This window comes from Opisthorchis viverrini (assembly GCF_000715545.1).
Source record: "Opisthorchis viverrini unplaced genomic scaffold opera_v5_12, whole genome shotgun sequence".
Classification (NCBI taxonomy): domain Eukaryota; kingdom Metazoa; phylum Platyhelminthes; class Trematoda; order Opisthorchiida; family Opisthorchiidae; genus Opisthorchis; species Opisthorchis viverrini.
The window spans coordinates 511,618-535,757 of NW_008751668.1; the positions used below are offsets into that span (position 1 = coordinate 511,618).

The following is a 24,140-nucleotide window of genomic DNA, read 5'->3' on the forward strand; positions in this document are numbered from 1 at the left end:
GCTACAAGTGCAAGAATGAAATAATGGAGCCATTCACGCCATAAATTGCCGCGTTACGCTTGCTTATATACACCGGACTAATCACGGGTCATTCTAAACGGGATCCTGTAAAAACAAGCTAGATTGGAAGCCAGGAGCTTCCAAAGATTCTTGTTGGATGAAGCGAAAATCCGCTAAGAATTGGGAAGCCCACGTGACTGTGTCAAACAAGACGCTCTACCTCAAGTTTACCAGGAGGCGAACGTTCTTGCAAGAAACAAGAGCTTATCTTCCCGAGGCTATCAGGGCTTATCCCAATACATCTACCGCACCCACCAACAGCTCGCACAAGATCAGCTAGAACAATGAAGTTGCTCAATCACGTTTCTCGTTCCACAAGTCTTTCCCCATAAGGACGTGAACAACCGGTGTCCTACCGTTTCAGCAAGCACGCAAGGCGCATTTTGTGTTTCACACACCTGAGGAATCCTCATTTATTGGACATGGTCACTTCTCCCAGGTTTGGCCTACGTATGACACCCTTTTTCAATGGACATGACTAGTATTCTCGGCTAAGCAGTACACTTGACACAAAAGGTTTCAAGCAGTGCTTACTTGCACCGCAAGTATCGTGTTCTTCGGCCGCGTAAGTTTGCCACATCGCCTGAGTAATAAGACTGTGGCCCCAATGACGACAAATTTCCTCGTTTCATTGTGCCTAGAGTATCAAGAGTATCACGTGTTGGCTCAACCGGGCCGCTATTCAGAATGTGTTCCACTTAGCCTGGAAGGCAGATGGACATTCGCTGGTGAGAACTTACTGTCGGAAGAGGGCGTTCAACAGTGCAGATATTCGTAACTAGTGCTCCCAAGCTTCGTCAGAGTAACACCCACAGGATGGATTAAAATGCCACCGAATCCCTAGCTAACCTGCATGGCAATATTGGAATTTTGAAATTTGAAGTAGCTCCAAATCCGTTCTAAGCAATACACTACCATCTCCACTGTTAAGTCCCTTGGGTGAGCTAAGAAAAGATTATAAAGTGCTGTGAGAAAGGTGTCAGCCGATTAAAAATCGGCTGCGCCTAAAAGGATCGGTTTCAAGGCTCTACCGCGGTATCCACATATGATGGGCAAGTTCAACCCCTAAAGCGGACAGAGCCACCATCAGTGGTCAGTTGGTTCCATCGATTTTGCCCCACGTGACAGATACCCAAAGACTTTTGATGAATAATAACCAGACCAAGCAAAGTGCTCATTTGTGCTTCCGATTCACTGTGGCACCTGGCCAAAAACTGCGTCGCAAATCGTTTACTGGGAAATATTTCGAAATGCCAGGGGTTCGTGGAAGTATGCCTGTTTCCAGCTTGTTTTTAAAATATCGAGCACTCCAGAGGCACTTGGGGAACCACTTGATAAATCGGCAGGCTTCACAGCATTGGGCTCCCTAAAACGCCGTCATATTAGGACGGAAGTGTCTTTGCACGTATTGCAATGTCACATATTCGGCTGCAGTTAATCTGCCGGAAAAGACGCTTGGATACAAGACTTGCTCCACAAAATTTGTGAAGATATAACAAGCCAAGCGTTTTCCATACCATATTTGGTTTCAGCATTGTTAGTGAAAAGTATGTGAGAAAAGGCTAGTCGTATACTCCCTATATCTAAGCCCTGCCACGGATTCCATAAATTGGATGTAAGGCAAACAATCGGTAAGTTGCTAAATCCTCAGCTTCTGATGTTCGCAAAAAAATTCCGAGCCATCAAACTTAATTTCCAGATTGCACACAAAGCTATCTCAGCGTCACTGATTATGTTGTCTCCTATATCATTTTTCGGCAGCATTTGCCTCAGCGATACAACTTTGGCATTCTGGCAAGTAAAACCTAAATTATCATAAAATTTAAATATGGATATACCGTAGTGGTCTGGCAACCCAATAAGCTAGTTTACCAGGAGTGTGTGGCAAAGAAATAAAAATAATGACGCTAGGTTGGGCACACACAAATAAAGAGATCAGATGGAACAGACTCACTAACAATCGTTCTCTTTAAAATAGTTCGTCTTTGGCCCAGGTCAGCGAATAAACAATAATCCAATTATGTTGGTCCAGAGGTCTTCTTCTGAACAGTTCCCACATATAATAGATTCCGAAGATGTCTGAAATGTTTTGGTACCAGAGTTAGTACATGAGACTCGCGAATGACCGCTGCAAGCGCGAGCGAAATCAGAAGAGAGAGTCGAAGCACGTGACCACGCTTGTATTCTGTGAAATTGTACAAGTGCGCGTTTTTGTAGTTTTTCGTATTCAAACAAAAAACGATTATGCAATTGATGAAATACGTAGTGTTATAATGGAAGTAAAACAAAGGTACAAAACGCCACACTACTGCCACTAGTGTAATGCAACAGTTGCCGTACCGGTTCACAAGTGCGCACCGGTTACTTTCAATCTCGCAATCTTCGGGCGCCTTTGGGCGAGGGAGGATGGCAGCTTGCAATTCTAACTGTATATGCATAATTTACACAAAAATAAATCCATAGCCAACTTTGACACATCTGAATCTCTAAAACTTCCTAACGATTCTTGAGTTTCTCTGTCAGTTCCTGTGCTTCATCTGTCTTCGAAATTAACTCACTGAACTCCGCCTGATTACTGAATAGCCTCAACCAAACCTTAACATCACTTTGCTAGGAAATTCAGTGGTTGATCCTAACCTACATATATTTATTTAAGTGTGCTATTGGAAGAACTGCGTGTTCAGTGCGCGCGGCCTTGTGTCGTACGTCATCGCAATGGTAGGTTTCTTGTTTCTCTTCAAATGTGGACATTTTCAGGCACCCCAACCAGGACCCTCTGGAAAATCCGCCCCAACAAGTCCACGGAATGCCTCAGGCGGCGTTCGTCAGAGAAAAGTGAGTTTGTACTCTGTGATGGACTGAAAACCTATGCGGTTCCGAGGCATAAATTTGGGCATGGGGACCCGAAACCCGCTGAACTACAGGAACAAGCTCAACCCAGGAAGCTTGGGCAAAAGCCGCAATCTTGTGTATCAACCCGTGACAACCAATCCGATCTGGCGGATGTGTATTTCAGTCTATTTCAGTTTTTTTTTATCCCAGCGAACACTATCGTGCATGAACTCAAGAGCCGTTACACGACGGCTGAGTACAAGCATGAGTTATTCATGGGATAACGGGTGTGAGATTTTGAACCTGGAGATTAAGACAGATAGTGTCCGAAAGGTACATCTCGGAGCGTATTTGAGGCCAGTAGGTCAGCAGCAGAACAATTGTACAAGACGGTAGTAGGATGGATTACCAAACAAGCGTTGGGAAGGTGAGCTATAGTCTGGAGGCTGTTGCTATTATCACGACCTTACAAGGAATTTCTCCTTGTTCCCCTCTTATGAAAACTGCTCGAACAATAACCTCAATTAGGACTGTGTAGTTATACGCTGTAGTTGGGTGGTGCCTTAGGTATGACTGGTATGTGTTGGCAAGGTCGCGCCGCATGCATGTAGAAACCGAGTAAGTCACTGGAGGTTACATAATGAAAAACGTTATGACTCGGGGAAATGTGGAGTCTACTTGGAACAAAACACTGTTGCGATGCGCATAAAGCAATTTGAGGTCGCTATTTTTATTGAAATCCTTCAGAGCCTTTCGCGAAATTCTCACAGGTCACAAAAGTCAAAAGGTTGTGGTAATAGTGGTATTCTAGTCGGGCTTATTTGCCGGTAGGTGACCCGCTGGAGACAGAAGAACAACGCATGTGAACGGAAGTTTCCTGTCACTAGACAGTTCACACCAGTTCATGCCTGACTGGAGCACTGTCACTATGCGAGTACAAAAAGAGGCTTACAGCTGTCCTCCAGGGGCTTGGTCCTAGGTGGGTGCACTCGGGATTCTGCAAGCCTCGTCGGCAAATCCAAAGTGCGCTTTTATGTTTCCCGTGGAGCAATGGCACTACGTATGGAGTTTGGTGGTCCCATTTGGTTCTCTGTTCTGCAACTACGTATGCATACATCTCTAGGTGGAAGGAAGCGTTGGACTTGGGTTACCGTGTGCGGCGCTTACAGCATTTGGCATAGCGAGTGCTCATGACAATTTCCCATATCTTGTATGGTCCAGTACATCAAATCCCAGATGAGCAGAACATCAGCATGCGTGATGGTATGATCTGGCCCTCACAACGCATCGCATTTCCAGCACACGGGGCTATGGATACATGAACGAGGCGCCTCAATATCACACTCAGAACGGATTGATATGGAAGCTAGCAATATTCGGAGAAAATTGGAGTACTGGGTCAAAATGTGTATACTTCGGGGCTGTCTGAGCGCACAGATGTTGACAAGAAAGTGGGGTCATCGCTGGTTGCTGTTACGCTTTTCCTGGCAACGGTATGATCTCGAAAACCGTTTTCTTGGTTTAATTAATGTCTTGTATACGCACCCATTGGCTCACCCATTTTCCCTCATACGGTAGTAAAGCATCGTTATTGAACACTGATATGATGGTTCTCCCCAATAGCGGAGTGGTGGTTCCGGAAGCTTCCGAGTCTGTTTATCCAGACTAGCCTGATTTTGTCGAATTACTGAAGCTCTTTGAAGATAACGGACAGATGCCACTAATTCAGCGTGCGTGACGCCGGGGAAAGCGTATTGATAACTGTGCCGGATGATAAAATCATCAGTCAGGCTGCGTGCAATCTGACATTGAGGCCCTCCATCGCTAATTGACCGCTACGTGGTCCAACTGAGTTCATGATAGGTTTGCATTTGGTGGCCTCCAATCAACTCAATGTGGTCGCTTGCACTGAAAATACATCATGACCAGGAACAACCGATGTTCCGTTCCCATCACCCGTGCTCTGGACATCAACTACAATTGTGCGACCTACCTGAGCTTCCGCACTCAATCGTCCAGGATGACAGTTCGCTCTTCTATCAGACCGAAGCAGTCATAACGCTGTCAAAACTCGTCCTTCTCAGATTCGCGACCGCAGTTTATCGGATACAGTCTGCAGCTGACGACTACTCTTTCACATACTTTTTCTTCCCCCTCTCTCCGCACCGTTATTCACTCGCTTCTTGTAAACCCAGATGGTACTCTGTTCGCCTCGCATCGGTTTAGCATGGAACATATGCATTTCCCTAGGCATCTCAAAATCAATCTTCAGGCCTCGATCCACAGTCTATCTGGCTGTTTTCAGTATTGCACTCTGAAGCCAGCAGGACAACAAGCTGCTCTTGTTCTCCCACTGAACTCACTCGGCATTGATGTGTGTATCAGAAACTAGAATTCAAGATGCAAGTACAGTGATGGAGTTAACTGCCCCATCACTCTCCACTCGCTTCCGGCTGCGCACCTCTGGTGGTCCATAGGCTGCTGCAGCAGGATGTACACGGGTTGGTATTGTGCTAAGTTACCGGGCGGAAGTATCCCTACTTGACTGGATACTTGTCGATATTCGCCGCTGTGCGGTTCGTCTGGCAACGTTTGTGGAGGAGTCTCACAAGCGGCAAGTTGGTAGATGTCTGTTTATCGTGTCTGCCTACGCCCCAACTGACGGTAACTCCGACACCGTCAAAGACAGGTTTTACGACGCCCTGAATGTCCTGCTGCGGCAGGCTAAGAGCTCAGACATGGTGGTTGCCGGAGGTATGAATGCGCAAGTAGGCCGGCTTAGTGCATCCGAGACTCATTTAGGAGGTCGACATGGACTGGACTCGTTACGTACGGACAATGGGGAACGATTGCTTCAGCCGTGTGCTGATCGCAGGCTGTTTCTATGCAGTACTAACTTCCGAAATGGCCGAAATCGCCTGGCCATTCGGTGTCCTTCAACGGCAGGCCGGCCACAAACTCAAATTGACCACATTGCCATCAGTTGCCGATGGCGCGGATCAATAACTGACTACCGGTCGTTTTGGAACACATTTGTGGACTCCGACCACGCGCTCGTCCGGAGTCGCTTCTCCCTACGTTTCCTCGGGCCGCGTAAGGCAACTGAAAGACTGGCAGATCCGGATGTCAGACGAACTTACCAGAATCATGTTCTAGAGTCTCTTCCAAATGCCCCACCATCAGATGTGAACTCATACTGGGACGAGATTGCCACCTCTTTGCATAGTGCTGGGAATTTGGCCTGTGACACGACCCAACCAGGCGCACCCAAGCACTGGATATCAGACCGAACGGTGGCACTACTTAAATATCGAGGAAATATCCCAGCCGGTCCTGAACATAACCCAGTGCGAGGAGTTATCGTATGGTGGACACAGAAAGCCAAAGAAATGGAAGAGGCCCAGAAAGCCGGTAATGTCCGGAAATTATTTCAGTTGACCCGTGCGACTGGCCCCCGGAAACCACCTGTGAGTGAAACCATCAAACATTAGAATGGAACAATCTCGAAAAAAGAAGAACGCCTCGACCGGTTGGCTGAATACTTCGGACAACAACTGTCGTTGCTGCCAGCCGACACTCATCTAGAACCCACAGGTGAAGTAGAACCCTGAACGGTGGACGTGGAACCACCTACGGCCACGGAGGTTTACGATTGCATGTTTTCTAAAGCACCACCGAGCTCCTGGTTCGGATGACCCCCCAACCGCACTGTTCAAAGTCGGGGGTGAAATCCCCAGTCAGTGCTTGTCCGATCTGTTTGCTTGCATTTGGGAAAAGGAGTCTGTCCCAGACAACTGGGGAGAATCGGCGATAGCCCCGGTTTTCAAAAAAAGGACGCGTAGTGAGTGTGGTAACCACAGGGGGATCATCTTGACCCGGTCGCAACGAGACTGTTGGTGCCACCTGCGCCTCGTCGCCTTACGGTGACTCGTGAGATGCTGACTCGAGAGCAGCAAGCGGGATTCCGGCATGGTGTGGGTTGCGTTGACCAACTGTTCACACTTCGTCAGGTGCTAGAACAACGCCATACGTATAAGTGACCCACGATTATAGTAGTATTCCTGGATTTCCGAGGCGCATTCGACTGAGTGTACGGAGAGCTCTCCAAAAGCCTCGGTACACAAGCGGTGTCCGTCAGGGATGCCCACTCTCTCCATCCCTTTTTAACTTCGTGCTCGATGAAATAATGAGACGAACGCTGGAGCCTGTGGAGAAAACTTTGTCGATCTGGAATATACAGACGACATCGTTCTCATGTTCGAAGAGGAAGAGAAGGCGCAAGTATTCTTGGATGAACTGACTGACCAAAGTCATCCCGTCCTTTGATATGCACTTCGCACCTACAAAGTGTAAGGTCATGCACGTGGACGTGCAGTCATTGAACGCGCCGCGTAAAATCCAGGGAGAGGTACTGGAAGTTGTGGAGCGTTTTACGTATCTTGGACGTTGCATTAGTTCTGATTGTAGTATGACAGATGAGGTGAGTGCACGAATCTGCAAGGCTCGGGCTGCGCTTGCTAATTTGAGACACTTATGGCGTCAGAATAGTTTATCCCCGAATCTGAAGGAACGTGTGTATCAAGCTACAGTACGGGCTGTTTTGTATGGCCCTGAAACTTGGCCTATTCGAGCAGCGGAACTGAGACGTCTTCAGGTGTTCGATAATCGTCTCAGAACCATAGCTCGTGTGGGTTGGTGTCGGCAATTCAGTAACGAGGCAGTTAGAAAACACGTTTTCAGTTGTGCAACGGGTACTCCATCGAAGAATGTGTCAGGCGTCAGAAGCTGCGTTGGTTGGGACGTGTTGCGTATGCCGAACCGTCGTTTGCCGGAGAGAGTACTGTTTTCCATGCCACTTGAGAGTAGCGTAAACAGAGAGGTGGCCAACCCTTGACTTGGCGAAGGAGTCATCATCATCGTCGACAGCATGACATCAAGGGGTATGAATTAAATTGTGAAGCGTTTGGGTGCTGTCGGTGCTACCTGCCTTCCAGGATGGTGGTCGCGTGATTCTCACTGCCTGGTTGGGGACACTACAATGTATGGTTGTCAACCGATGCCAGTGGCGTCCGTGCTGTCAGTTTCGTCCCAGGTTGGTTGTGTGCTTGGAGGTGTAGGACATCATGATGCTTGACGTAGGCCACCCATCGGTTCCTCCCATGTCCACTCGTTTTTCACTCTAAGGTGTTTACTAAAAGTGAATAGGCTTTATTGTCCGGTAGTGCAGCTTCAGTGTCAACACTGACGATGATCATGCCAACCACTCACAATACATTCATCATTCCGCTGCAATGCCCTTTCGGTGTTTGTCATGCCCCACCAGAAGGAAGCATAAGGGCTGGGATACTGCCAGTTGCCCAAGCCTAGACAGAAGTCGAGAGCCGGAGTTCGGATTCGAACTACGAGCTTTCCGATAGTAAATTCGCGCTCTAATCACTTGAGCTATCTCGACCCAATACAGTACATAATTGAGGCCACTAATGTAGAAAGACTACTGTATCCGATTTTCACGTTGGAATTAAAACGGGGGTTTCCTTTCGCTTCCCTTATGGTGACAAAATTAAAATAAAATTACTGTTCCCTTATTGGAGCGGACTGTCATTGTATGGGTTTCGCAATTTTTCCTTAGCCAATCATCACCAATCACCCGTTTTCTTCCTTTTAACAGTCCACGACCACGACGTCCAAAAGACCCGTCGCCCCGACTGCTCCGAACAAACCCGTCTTTCTGTTCTACTCCGAAGATTCTCCGGGCATCAAAGTGGGACCTGTACCTGTTCTTGTGATGAGTCTTTGTTTCATTGTCGCTGTCTTCCTACTTCATTTCTGGGGGAGGTATACAAGATCGGCTTAAATATATGTTGTTTTTGTTACCCACGGGAGGAATTCTGTGACAGAAAAAAACGGTAACAGACAGGTGATTCTAGCCGAAAGAAAACGGCACTGTTGTGTGCCGCTTACACTTTACTGCACAATATTGCGCAAGACTGAATGTTACTCGACGTTAAGTGCATTCAGTGATCTGCTAAGTTGGTATTTCCCCCAATTTTTTGGAAGCCCACATAAATTGTCAACCTGGGCTTGTAATATCGCATAAACCAGTCACTGATTCTATGTAGCCCATGACGACAATGATATCAGTTCTGATCACTTCGTCAGCTGTGGAAAACATACCAAGAATAAGCTGGTTCCATCCAGTACAGATTCGGTCGCTGGGAAGTGGAGGAGAGATAGCTTAGTATCGGAATAGATGATTACATGGCTCGCATTGTACCAGGCTAGTTATTCCAAAAGACTGAGAGCCGGTCGGGTACGCATTGAAGGCTATGGCTCTGATGTAGAGAAGCCGCAGACCGCGGGATTGAGCTGTCTACCGGTTCCACTAACCGTTGGCGAGTTGAATCCTGGGGTCATCTTCCAGGGCGGTAGCAGTTAACCCGACTGAGCTTACTGGTTAGTATTGGCTGACCACCTCTCGGTAGCTTCCATTCAGCACAAGACTGGATGGGAAGAGCTCCGCGATGAAGGCGATCTTCTGGCATGTAATATACATGTCCTGTTCAGCGCAACCTATGGAACGTAAATAGCCCACCCAACCTGGAGCTCAGCATTGTTAATCCGATGTTCCTACCAGACCCGATCAATCCTTTGGAGTCTTCGATGGTTGGACGCCAAAGGTTTTCGTAAATCCTGTGTGTATCGGTAAGTATTTGGGGTAGTATGGGTTACAGCAGCTGCGAATACACCGGCGTCAAAGGTGCCGGAATTTGACAGAAGCGCCTTGGCCTTCCGGATTCGGAGATTACCTCGTCTCCAGGCAGTCCTTTGGAACTTGTAAAACTGCCCGAATAAATGTTTTGTCCGGCACGCCGACTTACGGCAGGTGTTGGTGAACGCGTCATCGCGTTCCGTTGGAAGAAACGATGTCAAGTAAAAGATTACAAATTCTTGAGTTGTAAGGGCGCTCGATGGTCGAAGAAGTTCGATTCTATCCCGGTGACGGATACTTTTCTTGCACGACACTTAATAGAGGGGACGCTGCTAGCTCAAAAGTTACGTTGGAGGAAATGCGAATTCCACCTCTGTCGATCGTTGTTCGTAAGAGGGTGAGTACAACCCATTCAGCCGCCAATGTAATGAGGTCGCGATCACAATTCTTAAATTTACCAGGAGAGCTGGTTACCGAACAGCTTTCATCAGTTCTCCCGTTTGTGTAAGATTGCGCGAAAGCTAATTTTGAGTAGGCTCTCAGAAACGTTTGTGAACAGCTGCATCTCCCGCAACTCAGGTTTTTAGGGCTTACAATATCAGCACTTGGACAAGGTTAGTGCACTCTTACCACCGTCGATAGTTTGGCACTATGGTCCTAAAATGAAAATACCTAACCACAAATCTTGGAATTTTGAGACCGCTGGTTGTCGACTACAACCAAACTTTGTCGGGTAAGTACGAGGTTTTCACAACTGAGGGCGGTGTTGATGACCGAGTTCAGAGCAGGAAAATTAGGGTTATGAGTAGAAGTGCACTGTCTCATTCTGGCGCGTTTGCACAGCACCCGGTGCATCTTGTGTTAGTCCTGATAGCTCACGCTAAAAAATTCGTGACTGAACTAACAAGGATCTGGTGTCACCATTCTATCTTGTACTTTGCCCTGCGCAGTGTGCCGTTGCTCTTTCCCATGTGTTCAATGGGGATGAATCGGCACTGAAATCCTTATTCTTTCTTCAGCGGGGGAACTGCGTATGTATAAATTAAGTGGTGGAGGACATCATGAATAAGGGCGCGATCAAAGCGGAGTGCTGAAGAGGCTTGCTAGAGTTAGCACTTACAAATGGATGCAACATTTTTGTATTGTATACGTCTATTTGCATGTTTGGTGGACAAGTGGAGGCATTTCTGACTGTTTGTCGCACAGGAGAATCTGGTGCTTGCAACACTGCGTTGATTTTACGAGAGGAACTTGTAATGTCCCCTAGTTGTCTTGAATGCTCGAATGAAATGGAGAAGACTAATCAGGGAATAATGATGTATGAAAAAGCGACAATTGATAAGCTTTCGGAAATTCCCGTGCGCTATTCGGACGCATACTGATTTCAGTTGTTTCTAGTTCGAAACACCATTCTGTAACTTGTAGTTGATTCATCAACACTAGAACACTCATGCTACCCCACGGGCTTTATCGCCAAAGCTTTTCTGCTGACTGTAGGATATTCTAATGTTTCGATACCCCTTCAAGTATGCTTCAATAATGTGAAGAACTGCTGCTTCGTGTCCTTCATTACATTAGCATTAGTACATTAGCGAAGTGCACTCATTTGCATACCACTTTGGTTTTGAACGGAGATCCACCTGGAATCCAGCAGAATCTCTCGTTTGATGTTTTTGAGCAACTGAATGTGCTACACCAGGCTGCCTTGTTTTCGTATTCGAAATATCACGGTACACGGATAGACGCAACACACTGCTCATAAGGTTGTTGAAATCTCTTGTTATCAATGGTTTGCCTCATATTCGGGTCCGAGGACTTAATACTCCTCAAGCGAGGTATGTGTATTTTGTTCGTCTCGAAGAGCACAAGGACAAGCAATAACAGATAAGCATGTGGTGAGACTCAATGCAGATGTTCCAGAACGAGCGACAGTCAGCGATTCATACACGCCACTTATGGATCGTAGTGACATATTCTATCGGTATTTGAGGTTGGCTCGCGTGTGGGAAGTACCGTGCGACTAAGCAGTTTCGGTTTTTAGTGCTGCTGCGGTCCAAGACGACCTTCAGTGTCGACAGTCCTAGCTGCTTGTCACTGAACAGTCCGTGTGAGATTTCTTTTTCCGCTATAAGTAACATGCTTCTCTCAGTTCTATTGTTTCGTACTTCTGCATTACTGGCGTCGCTTCAGCGAGACGCGCGGATCCGCCGTCATCAACGATGATCCAACGCGGATAACCTCTGGATATCCTCGACCCGAAGACAAGCTTTCACATTTAAAGAGTAGCGCCGCTCCAGCTGACACGCTTCACACCTGCCATCCCAACACAAGACTGACGCCAAATCAAACCCTCGCCCACGTTATAAGAGCCACTGGCTCACAACCCGTATATCCATTAATTAAGATACAAGACCTCAGATGTTTACAGCACGCAAGAACGTCGAAAGGCATAGTCTCACAATCAGGTGACGCAGTCGATCAGGCCAGTAACAAAACGGTGCATTTCAATAGAAAAAAGCATCACGCAGCACTGTGCTCTTGTTGTTGGCTCCATCAGGATGACCGATTTCAACTGTGGATAAGTTCCATAAGCGACGGTACCATCTGTGTAACCACAGTCATGGATTCGGCCCTCTAGAACAAGATCTGCAGAACCATCGAGCATTCAAGCAAGTGAAGCTGGAAGGAGATCATTGCTCACAGTGTTGAGTAAGAACGACGATACCGTATATCCCTGGCACAATACACTACATATTAAGCGTGAATATGTTTGAATGTGTACCCACACACAACGCACTAATTACGCTCCCAGAATAGCCATCGAACCGAGGGCACAACGAATGTTCAGGACAGTGTCATCATCGGTTATTGGTACGTGCGGAAATCCTTATTCTTTCTTCAGCGGGGGAACTGCGTATGTATAAATTAAGTGGTGGAGGACATCATGAATAAGGGCGCGATCAAAGCGGAGTGCTGAAGAGGCTTGCTAGAGTTAGCACTTACAAATGGATGCAACATTTTTTGTATTGTATACGTCTATTTGCATGTTTGGTGGACAAGTGGAGGCATTTCTGACTGTTTGTCGCACAGGAGAATCTGGTGCTTGCAACACTGCGTTGATTTTACGAGAGGAACTTGTAATGTCCCCTAGTTGTCTTGAATGCTCGAATGAAATGGAGAAGACTAATCAGGGAATAATGATGTATGAAAAAGCGACAATTGATAAGCTTTCGGAAATTCCCGTGCGCTATTCGGACGCATACTGATTTCAGTTGTTTCTAGTTCGAAACACCATTCTGTAACTTGTAGTTGATTCATCAACACTAGAACACTCATGCTACCCCACGGGCTTTATCGCCAAAGCTTTTCTGCTGACTGTAGGATATTCTAATGTTTCGATACCCCTTCAAGTATGCTTCAATAATGTGAAGAACTGCTGCTTCGTGTCCTTCATTACATTAGCATTAGTACATTAGCGAAGTGCACTCATTTGCATACAACTTTGGTTTTGAACGGAGATCCACCTGGAATCCAGCAGAATCTCTCGTTTGATGTTTTTGAGCAACTGAATGTGCTACACCAGGCTGCCTTGTTTTCGTATTCGAAATATCACGGTACACGGATAGACGCAACACACTGCTCATAAGGTTGTTGAAATCTCTTGTTATCAATGGTTTGCCTCATATTCGGGTCCGAGGACTTAATACTCCTCAAGCGAGGTATGTGTATTTTGTTCGTCTCGAAGAGCACAAGGACAAGCAATAACAGATAAGCATGTGGTGAGACTCAATGCAGATGTTCCAGAACGAGCGACAGTCAGCGATTCATACACGCCACTTATGGATCGTAGTGACATATTCTATCGGTATTTGAGGTTGGCTCGCGTGTGGGAAGTACCGTGCGACTAAGCAGTTTCGGTTTTTAGTGCTGCTGCGGTCCAAGACGACCTTCAGTGTCGACAGTCCTAGCTGCTTGTCACTGAACAGTCCGTGTGAGATTTCTTTTTCCGCTATAAGTAACATGCTTCTCTCAGTTCTATTGTTTCGTACTTCTGCATTACTGGCGTCGCTTCAGCGAGACGCGCGGATCCGCCGTCATCAACGATGATCCAACGCGGATAACCTCTGGATATCCTCGACCCGAAGACAAGCTTTCACATTTAAAGAGTAGCGCCGCTCCAGCTGACACGCTTCACACCTGCCATCCCAACACAAGACTGACGCCAAATCAAACCCTCGCCCACGTTATAAGAGCCACTGGCTCACAACCCGTATATCCATTAATTAAGATACAAGACCTCAGATGTTTACAGCACGCAAGAACGTCGAAAGGCATAGTCTCACAATCAGGTGACGCAGTCGATCAGGCCAGTAACAAAACGGTGCATTTCAATAGAAAAAAGCATCACGCAGCACTGTGCTCTTGTTGTTGGCTCCATCAGGATGACCGATTTCAACTGTGGATAAGTTCCATAAGCGACGGTACCATCTGTGTAACCACAGTCATGGATTCGGCCCTCTAGAACAAGATCTGCAGAACCATCGAGCATTCAAGCAAGTGAAGCTGGAAGGAGATCATTGCTCACAGTGTTGAGTAAGAACGACGATACCGTATATCCCTGGCACAATACACTACATATTAAGCGTGAATATGTTTGAATGTGTACCCACACACAACGCACTAATTACGCTCCCAGAATAGCCATCGAACCGAGGGCACAACGAATGTTCAGGACAGTGTCATCATCGGTTATTGGTACGTGCGGCGGCACTCGAGAATTTGTCTCAGCGTAAAGATCTGACCAACACTACGTCTATCGTGGAAGACAGCCTGTTCATGGCGGCTTACAAGTTTGTGTTGGAGAGTCTGAAACTCATGACACTCGTTAGAATCCTCAAAATGACTGGCAGCAGAACAAGCCCCTTTCGTAGACTGGAATTATAGAGCTTGATCAGTTCGAATTGGGCTCGAATATTCGATCTCTACCGGCGAGAACTATGTCAGCCTGGAATACGTATTCTTCTAGTCTTTGAAAAGGGTTAGGAGGTGCAAGAATTACTAGAAGTGACGGTCATTCAAGCCTTCACTATGTACTGTGCACCCTCAAAGTCCAAAGCCATGCCACGGGTCGAACCACCTTAAAAAAGGTGTCCTAGAATTCGCAGTGACAGTGGGCGTTGTGGAACACTGTAGGTACTTTGGAAGTTTTATTAGATCTGACATTCGTGCGATAGTCGAAATCAACGAACGAATTCCAAAAACCAGAATGGCGCCACATGTTGCGTCGGAAAGGGATATCGATTGGTCTCGAACCCTAAACCACTTTTCTTCACTCCACCATAAAGCTCTATTCGAATAAACTAATATGGTTGTATGCCAGTGTGATACCAGTCTTCTCTGGTGTCGCTGTCAATGATGAGACTAGCCAAAGACTGGTCAACTCATTGAAATGTATTATGCCACCTGTCACCGTGAGCATGCTTCATAGCTGACTTTACGACTGACTTGTCGTGTTACGTGCTCCTGTTGTGTTTGAATCATCTCTGCATTATAAACTAGGTCACAGCAAATAATCATCAACACACGCGAGCTACGGTACGTCAAATACCTGTAGACGTCTCAGATCTGCTGCTCGAACAGAAAAAAATGGTCCAGTCCTTTCGATGGCTAACTGCCATGCCACCAGAAGGAGGCACGAGGGCTGGAATACTGCCAAGTTCTCCAAACCTAGACAGGGGAAGTTGAGAGGTAGAGGTCGGGTTCGACCCAGGGTTTTCCAGTCAGTACAGTCGGCCTCCAACCACCGAGACATGTCGCCATCCGCTCGGACGGGATAATTTTCACAACCATACGACAAGAGACCGCACTTTAACCTGGTACACACGTCCCTTCAGTTTCAGGGATATACCACTTTGACGCCACAGGGGTCTCGCATTAGCAAACGTGACCCAGGCCTTCTAGGTTCGTGGATTGACGTCATCTGTCACACGACAATCAGAACCAATGCAACTTCCAAGATATGTAAAACGCTCCACAAGTTCGAGTAAATCTACCTGGACTGTAAATGACGTGCTCAGTGACTGTACGTTCATGGGATGAACTTACACATTATGGGTGCAAACCGCATACTAAAGGGTGGAGTGACTTCGGTCAGTTCATCCAAAGAGACCTGTGCCTTCTCTTCGAAGACTAGAACGATGTCGTCTCGTACTCCAGGTGGGCAAGGTTTTCGCCCGCAGCTTTTTGAATACAATGGTTTTGAATATCTTCCAGCATTCGTCCCATTATCTCATCGGTCACGGAATTAAATAATGGAGAGTGTGGGCACCACTTTGTGTACCTTTTGCAGAGCTTCCCGTATACTCTCACACGTCCAGAAGTCTGAGAACACAAAGAACGCATGATGTTCACAAACCTCCGGGGCATTCCTTGATGGGCAAGCAAGGAGGACAGAACGGTGAACCGGGTCGAACGCGCCTTTGAAATCCAGGAATACTAAAAGCGTGGGTCTTCTGTACGTATGGTGTTGTTCTAGCACCTGATTGTGAGGATTTAGTCAACGCAACCACTACCAGGCCGTAACTCCGTTTGCTGTCCTCGATCTGGTGGTTCCTGAGTCACCGCAAGGCGCCGAAGCACAAAAGGCGCTAACAGTTTTGTTACGACTGTTGTCAAGCTGACCCCCGGTGTAGCTAACCCACTTACAAAGAGACTTCATAAAACGAACACTATCACCTACTCTCCCCAGTTGTTCGGGACAGTCTATTTCTCCAAAATGCAGGTAAACAGAGCAGACAAGCGCTGACTGAGGACTTCATTCTCATCTTTGAACAATGCGGGTGAAAAGTCACTCGGATCAGAAGCTCAGTGGTACTTGAGAGAACACACGCAGTCATACACCTCCGACGCCATAGGGGGTTCCGCATTCACCTTCCAGGGTTCTGCGTCAGTTAGGCTGCAGATGAGTGGCAACCGGCGGCCACGATGATTGTCGTATAAAGTAATCTGCCCAATGGTCAAAGGGATCAAACTGCAGATAAGCAAAGACTATCAGGTCTAGCAGAAAGAGATGACTTACTGGGCGGAAGGTCCATCGTTCGGAACCGACCTCTGAATCTTGACTTTCCCATTTAGATTTAGACAACCTAGCAGTATCCATGCCCTTGTGCTTCCTCTGGATGGAGTGGCAGTTGGGTGCCACAACCGGAAGATCAGGCCTAGCAACGCACGAAGTCACCATTCGAACAGACTCTCATTCGGCACAACATTGCTGTGTATATATGTTGGGATCTCATTGCAGTATGTACACGTTTTCAAATTTGACCCGAAGTTCCTCAGCTAACGAATGGTGTGGGATAGCCGAGTGACACTCGTTTGTTCGCTACGCTGCAGCAAAATCCTTATGTTTATGAACAGAAGAACTATGTTCAGTCAGCGACTATTTAAACAACACATTTGTGGGATACCAGGTCTGATAGCGCTGAGTTATCCGCCACATGGTCCGGCTTGCTCCATCATAAAAAGATGAATGAAGTGTAAGAGAGCGTGTGACGAAACAATTCAGCATCATTATCAGGCGTGAGAATCTAACACACATGATCGACGGGATACACATGAACTACACACCAGTTACAGTACGGATGACACCATTTTGACCAGTTTGTTGCAAGCCACACCGGTAATGTTTTAATGTTGGTCGTCTGTTCTTTGAAAGCAGCCGTCTTCAGTAGTCAAAACGTTGTTTTATACATCAACTGCGTAGTCACCAGCATTTTCCCCACCAATCCAGAGTCCACAATACCTAAGCTATTTCATCTCCTTCGATCGCACCTCAGAGATCACCTATGGGAAGTACTCTACTCCACTTTCGGGTTAAACCAACTAGATGGTGAGGGTACGTTAGTTGGATAGGATACGGAAAGGTTTGTTAGACCAAGCAGACAGGACTTAGGGCGCGCCAATTATCAGACCCGAACCATTTCTGTCAGGGTCAGACTTCTGCCGACAATCGCGCTGACATCTTTTGTTTACCGGAGTAATGACCCATACTACATCAAAGGGACAGCTGATTGAAACAGTATAATCTGGGAATGGTCTATTTGACAGATCTGCTGAAATCCGTGTACGCAGTCTTGGCTTCCAAGAACTCTTTCGTGCCATCCAAGTCCTGAGCACATTCCTGGAGTGGAAGGTTACGGAAACGCGGCGGGAAACAATACCTGCAACAGCTCATTGAGTGCAAAAAGTGCCTTGTCCAGCCGTATTTGGCAGTCCGGTAACATCATTTTAGATTCATCCAGAATAGCTTTCTACAAACATTTGGTGACAAATAAAATGAGACTACCGCCATCTTAATTTCGTACTCGTCAGCACCCTCCGTTACTTTGGCATCATATAGATTAGTCTGTTGAACCACCTCCTCCTCGTACCTGGCCTTTTCTTTAGCTATTCTACGGGAAAGGGTGATCGCTGATCTGCAACTCCTACCGCTTCACCACGTTTGTCGATATTGTAAGCTTGCGCAATCTCGGATCCGCCATCGCCACAGCCTGCCCGCAACGAACCGAATCAAGCCTCCGTGAGCAATTGGTCTATAAGTCCCAATCCAATCCAAACCAATCCGATGCAATCTAATCCAGTTCACTTCAGTCCAACCCAACTCGGTCCAAGCGGAAAAGTTCTCCAATTGGTCTATAAGTCCCAATCCAATCCAAACCAATCCGATGCAATCTAATCCAGTTCACTTCAGTCCAACCCAACTCGGTCCAAGCGGAAAAGTTCTCAGCTTGGGGCAGTAAGCTTGCCAGCGCGAGCATTCGTATGAAAAGCGTCTAATAGTGATTTGAACTGGCTATCAGGAGTAGCGTGGACAACCGTCGGGGTAGGGCTATTCCATACAGCAAATATGCAAAATGAGAAAACTTTTACTCAGGGAAAGTGTGCGCTTTGAGCTTGAAAATCTCCTTACCATGTTCCTACCGCGTGTGGGAGGTGGTGGCGGTGGGGTGACGGTGAAATAACCTGTTAGTCGAATATTGTTTAAACAGGACAGATTTAAGCGGCAGTTCATCTCGGGGTTGACGATACTCCAGCGGAAGTGGTCAAACACCGTGAGGCGCTTTTCGCAGAGGCTCGTTTGACACACTGAATGAGCATTACGTCTTTCACCCGCCTGCGTGGATTAAGCGGCAGTTCATCTCGGGGTTGACGATACTCCAGCGGAAGTGGTCAAACACCGTGAGGCGCTTTTCGCAGAGGCTCGTTTGACACACTGAATGAGCATTACGTCTTTCACGCGTCCTGCGTAGACAACTTGGTTGGCATATTCAAGAAGTGTTCTGACGCGATTCCCATAGGGTATCTGGAAGTACATGCGGGTAATACCAGAGGTGTGCTGAATCATCCACAGAAAAGCTAATGCCCTTTGGGACAATCTCTAACAGTGCGGTGAGAAGGACATCTTTGAAGGGAGCGGGATGCCCACATCCTCTTTGGCATCTCTCTTCTTGATGTCTTCTTGTCCGATTTCGCGATGCACGACAAAAGTTTTGGCCGAGTTCCCTCCAAATGACATGCTGTACTTTTCGCCATCTGCGGGAAGATGCTAGTCCCACGACCGCTGCTTTGGGGCACCAACATCCATTTGGAGAGCGTTGGAATTAGAACGCCAAGATTTCAAGTCACCTGCACAAAGCAGATATCGACTGGGAAGAATGTCAGAAAGGCTGTTGACTTAGATGAAAACCCGAAGTAATCCTAGAACGAAGCCTTGAGCAATTTTTTTTTGGACCGAAAGCGGATAATAGTAAGTCGAACCTACTTTCATTCGGTATTTTCTGCCTGATAAGAACGCTCTGGTCCAGCGGGGGACTCCCGCTGAATCCCGTAACACTCGAGTTCGTGGGGCAGCAGGGGTGAGGAGTGCTTTTTGAAAGCCAGTAAATGTGGCGTTCGACATTAATTCCTCGACCTATGTTTGGTTCAAAATATCCGTAGACAAGAGGATGTTCGTCGGAAAAGAACGGTTTCGGAGGAATCCGCTTCGAATCGAGAATACTAAATTGTTGGAAATAAGGCGATTTCGGATGGCCCGCTTCAGAATGCGATCCATCACGTGGCACGGTACGCTAACGTGTCTAATAGGCCTGTAGCTGCCAGTCGATAGTCGGTCACCAGGTTTGAAGATTAGCGGGGTAGTCTCTTCCTTCCAAGAGAGGGAAGTAGCCTTCGCAAAGCGACTGATGAAACATCGGGCAAAAATACTTTACCAGTGTGAATGCCACTTTCTTCAGGGCCCTTGGATGGAACTCGTCTAACCTATAGCACAGAACGGGTCTATCTTTTGCGGTGATTGAAAATGTTGGTTAGATGCCGTTCATAGCTACGCTTTGACGGGGTTAGGTGTAGCGATCCCATTATGGCAGTATCCTTGCCCACATAGTGCCCTGAGTAAATTTCAAATACCACTACCCGGTCACTAGTTGGTTCCCCGTTCCCGCACCCCAAGGTGAACCCAGATGGCTTGTTTCTTCGGCAATGCCTCACGTTCTTAAACAGCATAGTTTGTTGGGCATGGTTAAGCATGGTGACTTATTTCCGTGTGTTCCATTGGCGGATCTTTGAATCACGGCAGTTGCGTAATTTACGAAACGCCAATTTACATTCTGTCTCCCTGGTCAACTTTCCGGGACCTCTTCTCGAATGCGCCGAAGTCCTTGAAGAAGCTTGCGGTCCATCAGAATGCGGGTTGTTTTTTCGCAAGGAACATCCCGTCAGCGTCGTGAACGTTTTGTACAATGGTCCTGTATAAATCTTCTCCTGAATGTAGCTCCAGTTTATACCGATCAACAAAGATGCGCATCCCTGAGAATTCTGCACGTTTGGGGTTCCGGATTTCTGGCTAATCGCAGATGAAACCAAAGGTCAGCACACAGTGCTCGCCAAGTCCTAGCGGGGCGTTGATAGACACCTGATCGAATAGGTGCCTTCCCTTGGTGATGACCATTTCCGGGATAAATTGTAGCGGCCTGTGTTGGGATTGAGGGTGTGTTGACTCAAACCATTGTTGAACAGCCTTGGTCAGCTGTCAAAATGTCCACTTGACCCGACGCGTTAAAGCTCCATTCAGATTTTGAAGGTATGAGTAAACTCCTTGACCAGCAAGAGGTTGTGAATTAGCAGCTGGAGCAAAGTTCTTAAAAGGTTTTTATGGGGAGTGGTTGTTCTCCGGAGCACTCAAGGGGCATCAGTAGACCATACTGAGAAGAGGGGAATCGGCCCACGGCAGCTGGGTTCGGATTCACAGTCAGAAGACGCTGTATTATGGAGTTTCAGTCAAAATAATATGACTCGCCAATAGCCCTGATGAATGACAGGCTGTTGATCTTTGTAAATGCTTGGGTGCAAAAGAAAAAAATAAGTGTGGCAAGATGACGATTTTCCGGCGCGTATTGCGTATTTGGGTTGAAATCAGATCAAATGTCACGTTGGCCTGTAGCCACGTAAGGCAGCGAAGGAATTCATATCCAAGTTCACATAAACGATGATCGAAACCAACTCCTTGGGTACAGCGTGCCGCATGTCCGACCCTTGGAAAAATTCTCAAATTTTGACCGACACTGTCTCCCTTCCTCCGGAAAAAACTCACTAGAAAGGGTCATCTTTGGGCTGATGGCCACTTTCTCTTCAATTTGTTTGTCCGTCCATGAGGATTTCATCACTGCAGCCAAATTTCAAGACAAAAGGCGGGTGGCAGAAATTGGATCCAGTGGAGTTGCAGCCTCTCAATGACCTGCGTTCAAGTTCTGGCAGATGCTCAACACATCCTTCTGAAAATGGCACTGGGCTTCGAAAATGGCCAACAGATGCCGAAATTGACATCTAGCCGCTCGATAGTATGGCTAAGGCGTTGAATCACATAGCCGGAAGGTGGACAGCTGTCCACTTCCAAATTAATCGCACGTCACCCGCTTCTTCACTGTATGGTTTTTACGGGAAGTTATTATTTTTATTTTTTTTCCGGCAGCAAATAGGAGACGAACACAGGAGGCAAATTCTCCCCCGTTCTAACTAAATAAGCAAGCACAATTGACTCTGAAATATTCACCATTGTGCGGCAACTCGGCTGATTGTAACGTGGTAGGTCGCTCAAGTTTCCTCAAGCTACATTACACCGGTCGAAGCTTGAGTGATTTCGGTTGGATGGGCCCACGAAGTCTGCCGGCAATTAATAACCCAGTTTCGATTGTCCGTCTCATTCGTGCTCTTAAAAGTTTAATTGGGGAGTTCTCCTACGAAAAGTCGTGCGATTTTCATTGCAGATATAACTAGCGTTTTTTTGAAATACAGGTGTAACGGTGATACTACTGATTGGGGTGTGTGGACTGGTGTTGCGGAAGCTAAACAGTCGAAGGCAAGGGCCACTTGTCGACCGCCGAGGGAACGTCTGTCTAATTCAAGATGTTCGGGCATCGAAAAGTTTAAATGGCAGCTTCGTAAGTGCCATGATACACCCGAAGGGTGGCCGAGTAGACCCGCCGCCGAAGTCGACCTGACGGAGGTAAATGCAAATCGGTGGCACGCGATCAACCTTTAAATTAGGGAAGGTGTGTGACGGTGATAATACTGATTGGGAGGCATGAAAGTAGTATATTTCCACGCAAATCCGCTCTACGTCTCCTGAAAAGTGAGATTTATTGCGGAATTTATGGAGTTGCTTTGTAGCATTTGCTTAGATTTGAGCAACAGTCAATGAGTAAACAGGAAAGGTCAGGAAGACGCGTTCAAAGAGAAGACACATGTTCACTTTCTGTAAACAAGATGGATATGAGATTTTGCTTCCCTGTCCACCAGTCTGTAGCTGTTCAGTTGGCATTTTGTAATAAACAACTCTGCAGCGAAGGTCTTCTTCCGTTCTCAGGTAGTAGAGGTACCATCACATTTGAAGGGGATTCTGAGGCATTTCAAATTACCAGCTGAGTCATCGCCTTATGTTCTATGTCTGAAGGTGCACATGGCACTATAACTATTTGTCACTCCCATGTCCTGGAACTCAATCATCCGATACGCTTCGTGGCTTTTTGTTTGCTTGATTAGTAACGTATTCCTTGAAAAGTTGGTCTTGCCCGGATAATTGCCCCAGCAATAAGCCTATTGCGGCAAGCATGCTCAAAATCCCATAGATGACGTGCGATAAATCTGATTCATATGAGTGCCGTTCCGTCATTGTTTCGATGTTATCAACCGGGATAGGATCATGAAGAATATAATCCACGGAGCCCAGTTGGCTCATGGACCACGCAGCTTTCAAAACCTTTCGGCACTGTTTATGGTTTTGATTGTTTTATAATCGTCCGTAATAGGCGGCACATTTTTTCAAGCGATTTTCTGTCGAGGTCAGCTTGTGACTTCTGCACGAGGAACAAGGCTCAATAAACCAACACTCCAATGCTATGGAACGATTAGTAGCAGATTTTCAATGCTTGCTCAGATCTGGCGTAGCTCTTTGTTGATCCATTTTTGGCACCCGAACGGGTTGTACAAACAAGCTTCAGCTGGACTGGCATCTTGGTTCGGTAGCGCTGAATAGGTGAACAAATCTTTTCATAAATTTCCCAATTTGTACGTCAGAACAGTGGGCACATGCCTGGGTGGAAAGCCACAATAAGCTGGATCCAGTCCGTCAGATTTTACATCAGCGATGAACTGAACGCGGCGGCCTAAAGGAAAGGATTCCATGGGCCTCCCTGATTAAACAAAAGTGCTCAAGTGTATAAAGAGGTACATGAGCATGCATGGTACCACGACGATGGGGTATTTGCCATACATAAATAACAAACTTGTACTGTAAAACATCGATAAGTAGGTTGACAAAAAGTATCAACGGATTGATGACATCATGAAAGTGGCTACCTAACTCAGTCAAACGTGTAGATTAGAGACAAAAGACTCAATTGCTCACTTAAGAATATTTAGGCGAAGAGGTGGCACAGTGATTCAGGAAAACGCCCAAGAATAAAGAAGCTGGGCTCAATAAACTTTCTGCGCGGCCGTGATTAAACCCACGAGTAGACGTGCAGTAAGCAAACTTTTGGACAAAAACAGAAGAACCGCGCTTTTTCTGATTTTAGCGGAGTGTGTATATGTATCGGAGACGTTCATATATGCAGTGCTACTGGAAACGGACACCCTGAGTCATGCTAAATTTGTGGCGCTGATGGTGAGTTTGTATTTCTTCTCTAAGCATTCCTCAGCATATTCAATCAGGAAGACCAAGAAAGGCTGGATAGTATAAAAACGGTAAAAGTGAGTTGTTTGGTTGAGGCGGACGTCAAGCGAACGACGAAACAACATTAAGCCAACCCCCTCAAAATGATAAAGGCACCCTAACGACTAGAGAATTTTTCGATGTTGTCTGGACTCTAAAGTTTCTGTGGCGGGTTTCGTCTAGCCTTTTCCACAAATTTACCCGATGTGAGTTCAAACTTCGATGATCTGGATATGCCAGTTTTGTGCAGAATGTTTTTTCAATATGCTGGTC

At 46.8% G+C, this 24,140-nt stretch overlaps 3 protein-coding genes across 3 annotated transcripts; 1 reads left to right on the forward strand and 2 right to left on the reverse strand.

Moving 5' to 3' along the window:
* Window positions 1-12,645: 12,645 nt before the first annotated feature.
* Window positions 12,646-12,867, forward strand: T265_01117 (hypothetical protein; the record flags this gene model as incomplete). The annotated part of the gene is made up of 1 exon (XM_009165078.1): window positions 12,646-12,867. The coding sequence occupies one exon, from the start codon at window positions 12,646-12,648 to the stop codon at window positions 12,865-12,867; it is 222 nt and encodes a 73-aa protein (XP_009163342.1).
* Window positions 12,868-17,793: 4,926 nt separating this feature from the next.
* T265_01118 (hypothetical protein) lies at window positions 17,794-18,141 on the reverse strand (the record flags this gene model as incomplete). Its single annotated transcript, XM_009165079.1, has 3 exons — window positions 17,794-17,910; window positions 17,946-18,051; window positions 18,089-18,141. 3 exons carry the CDS (start codon window positions 18,139-18,141, stop codon window positions 17,794-17,796), a joined length of 276 nt encoding a protein of 91 aa, XP_009163343.1.
* A 4,511-nt stretch (window positions 18,142-22,652) lies between these two features.
* Window positions 22,653-22,892, reverse strand: T265_01119 (hypothetical protein; the record flags this gene model as incomplete). Its single annotated transcript, XM_009165080.1, has 1 exon — window positions 22,653-22,892. The coding sequence occupies one exon, from the start codon at window positions 22,890-22,892 to the stop codon at window positions 22,653-22,655; it is 240 nt and encodes a 79-aa protein (XP_009163344.1).
* Between the last annotated feature and the right edge of the window lie 1,248 nt (window positions 22,893-24,140).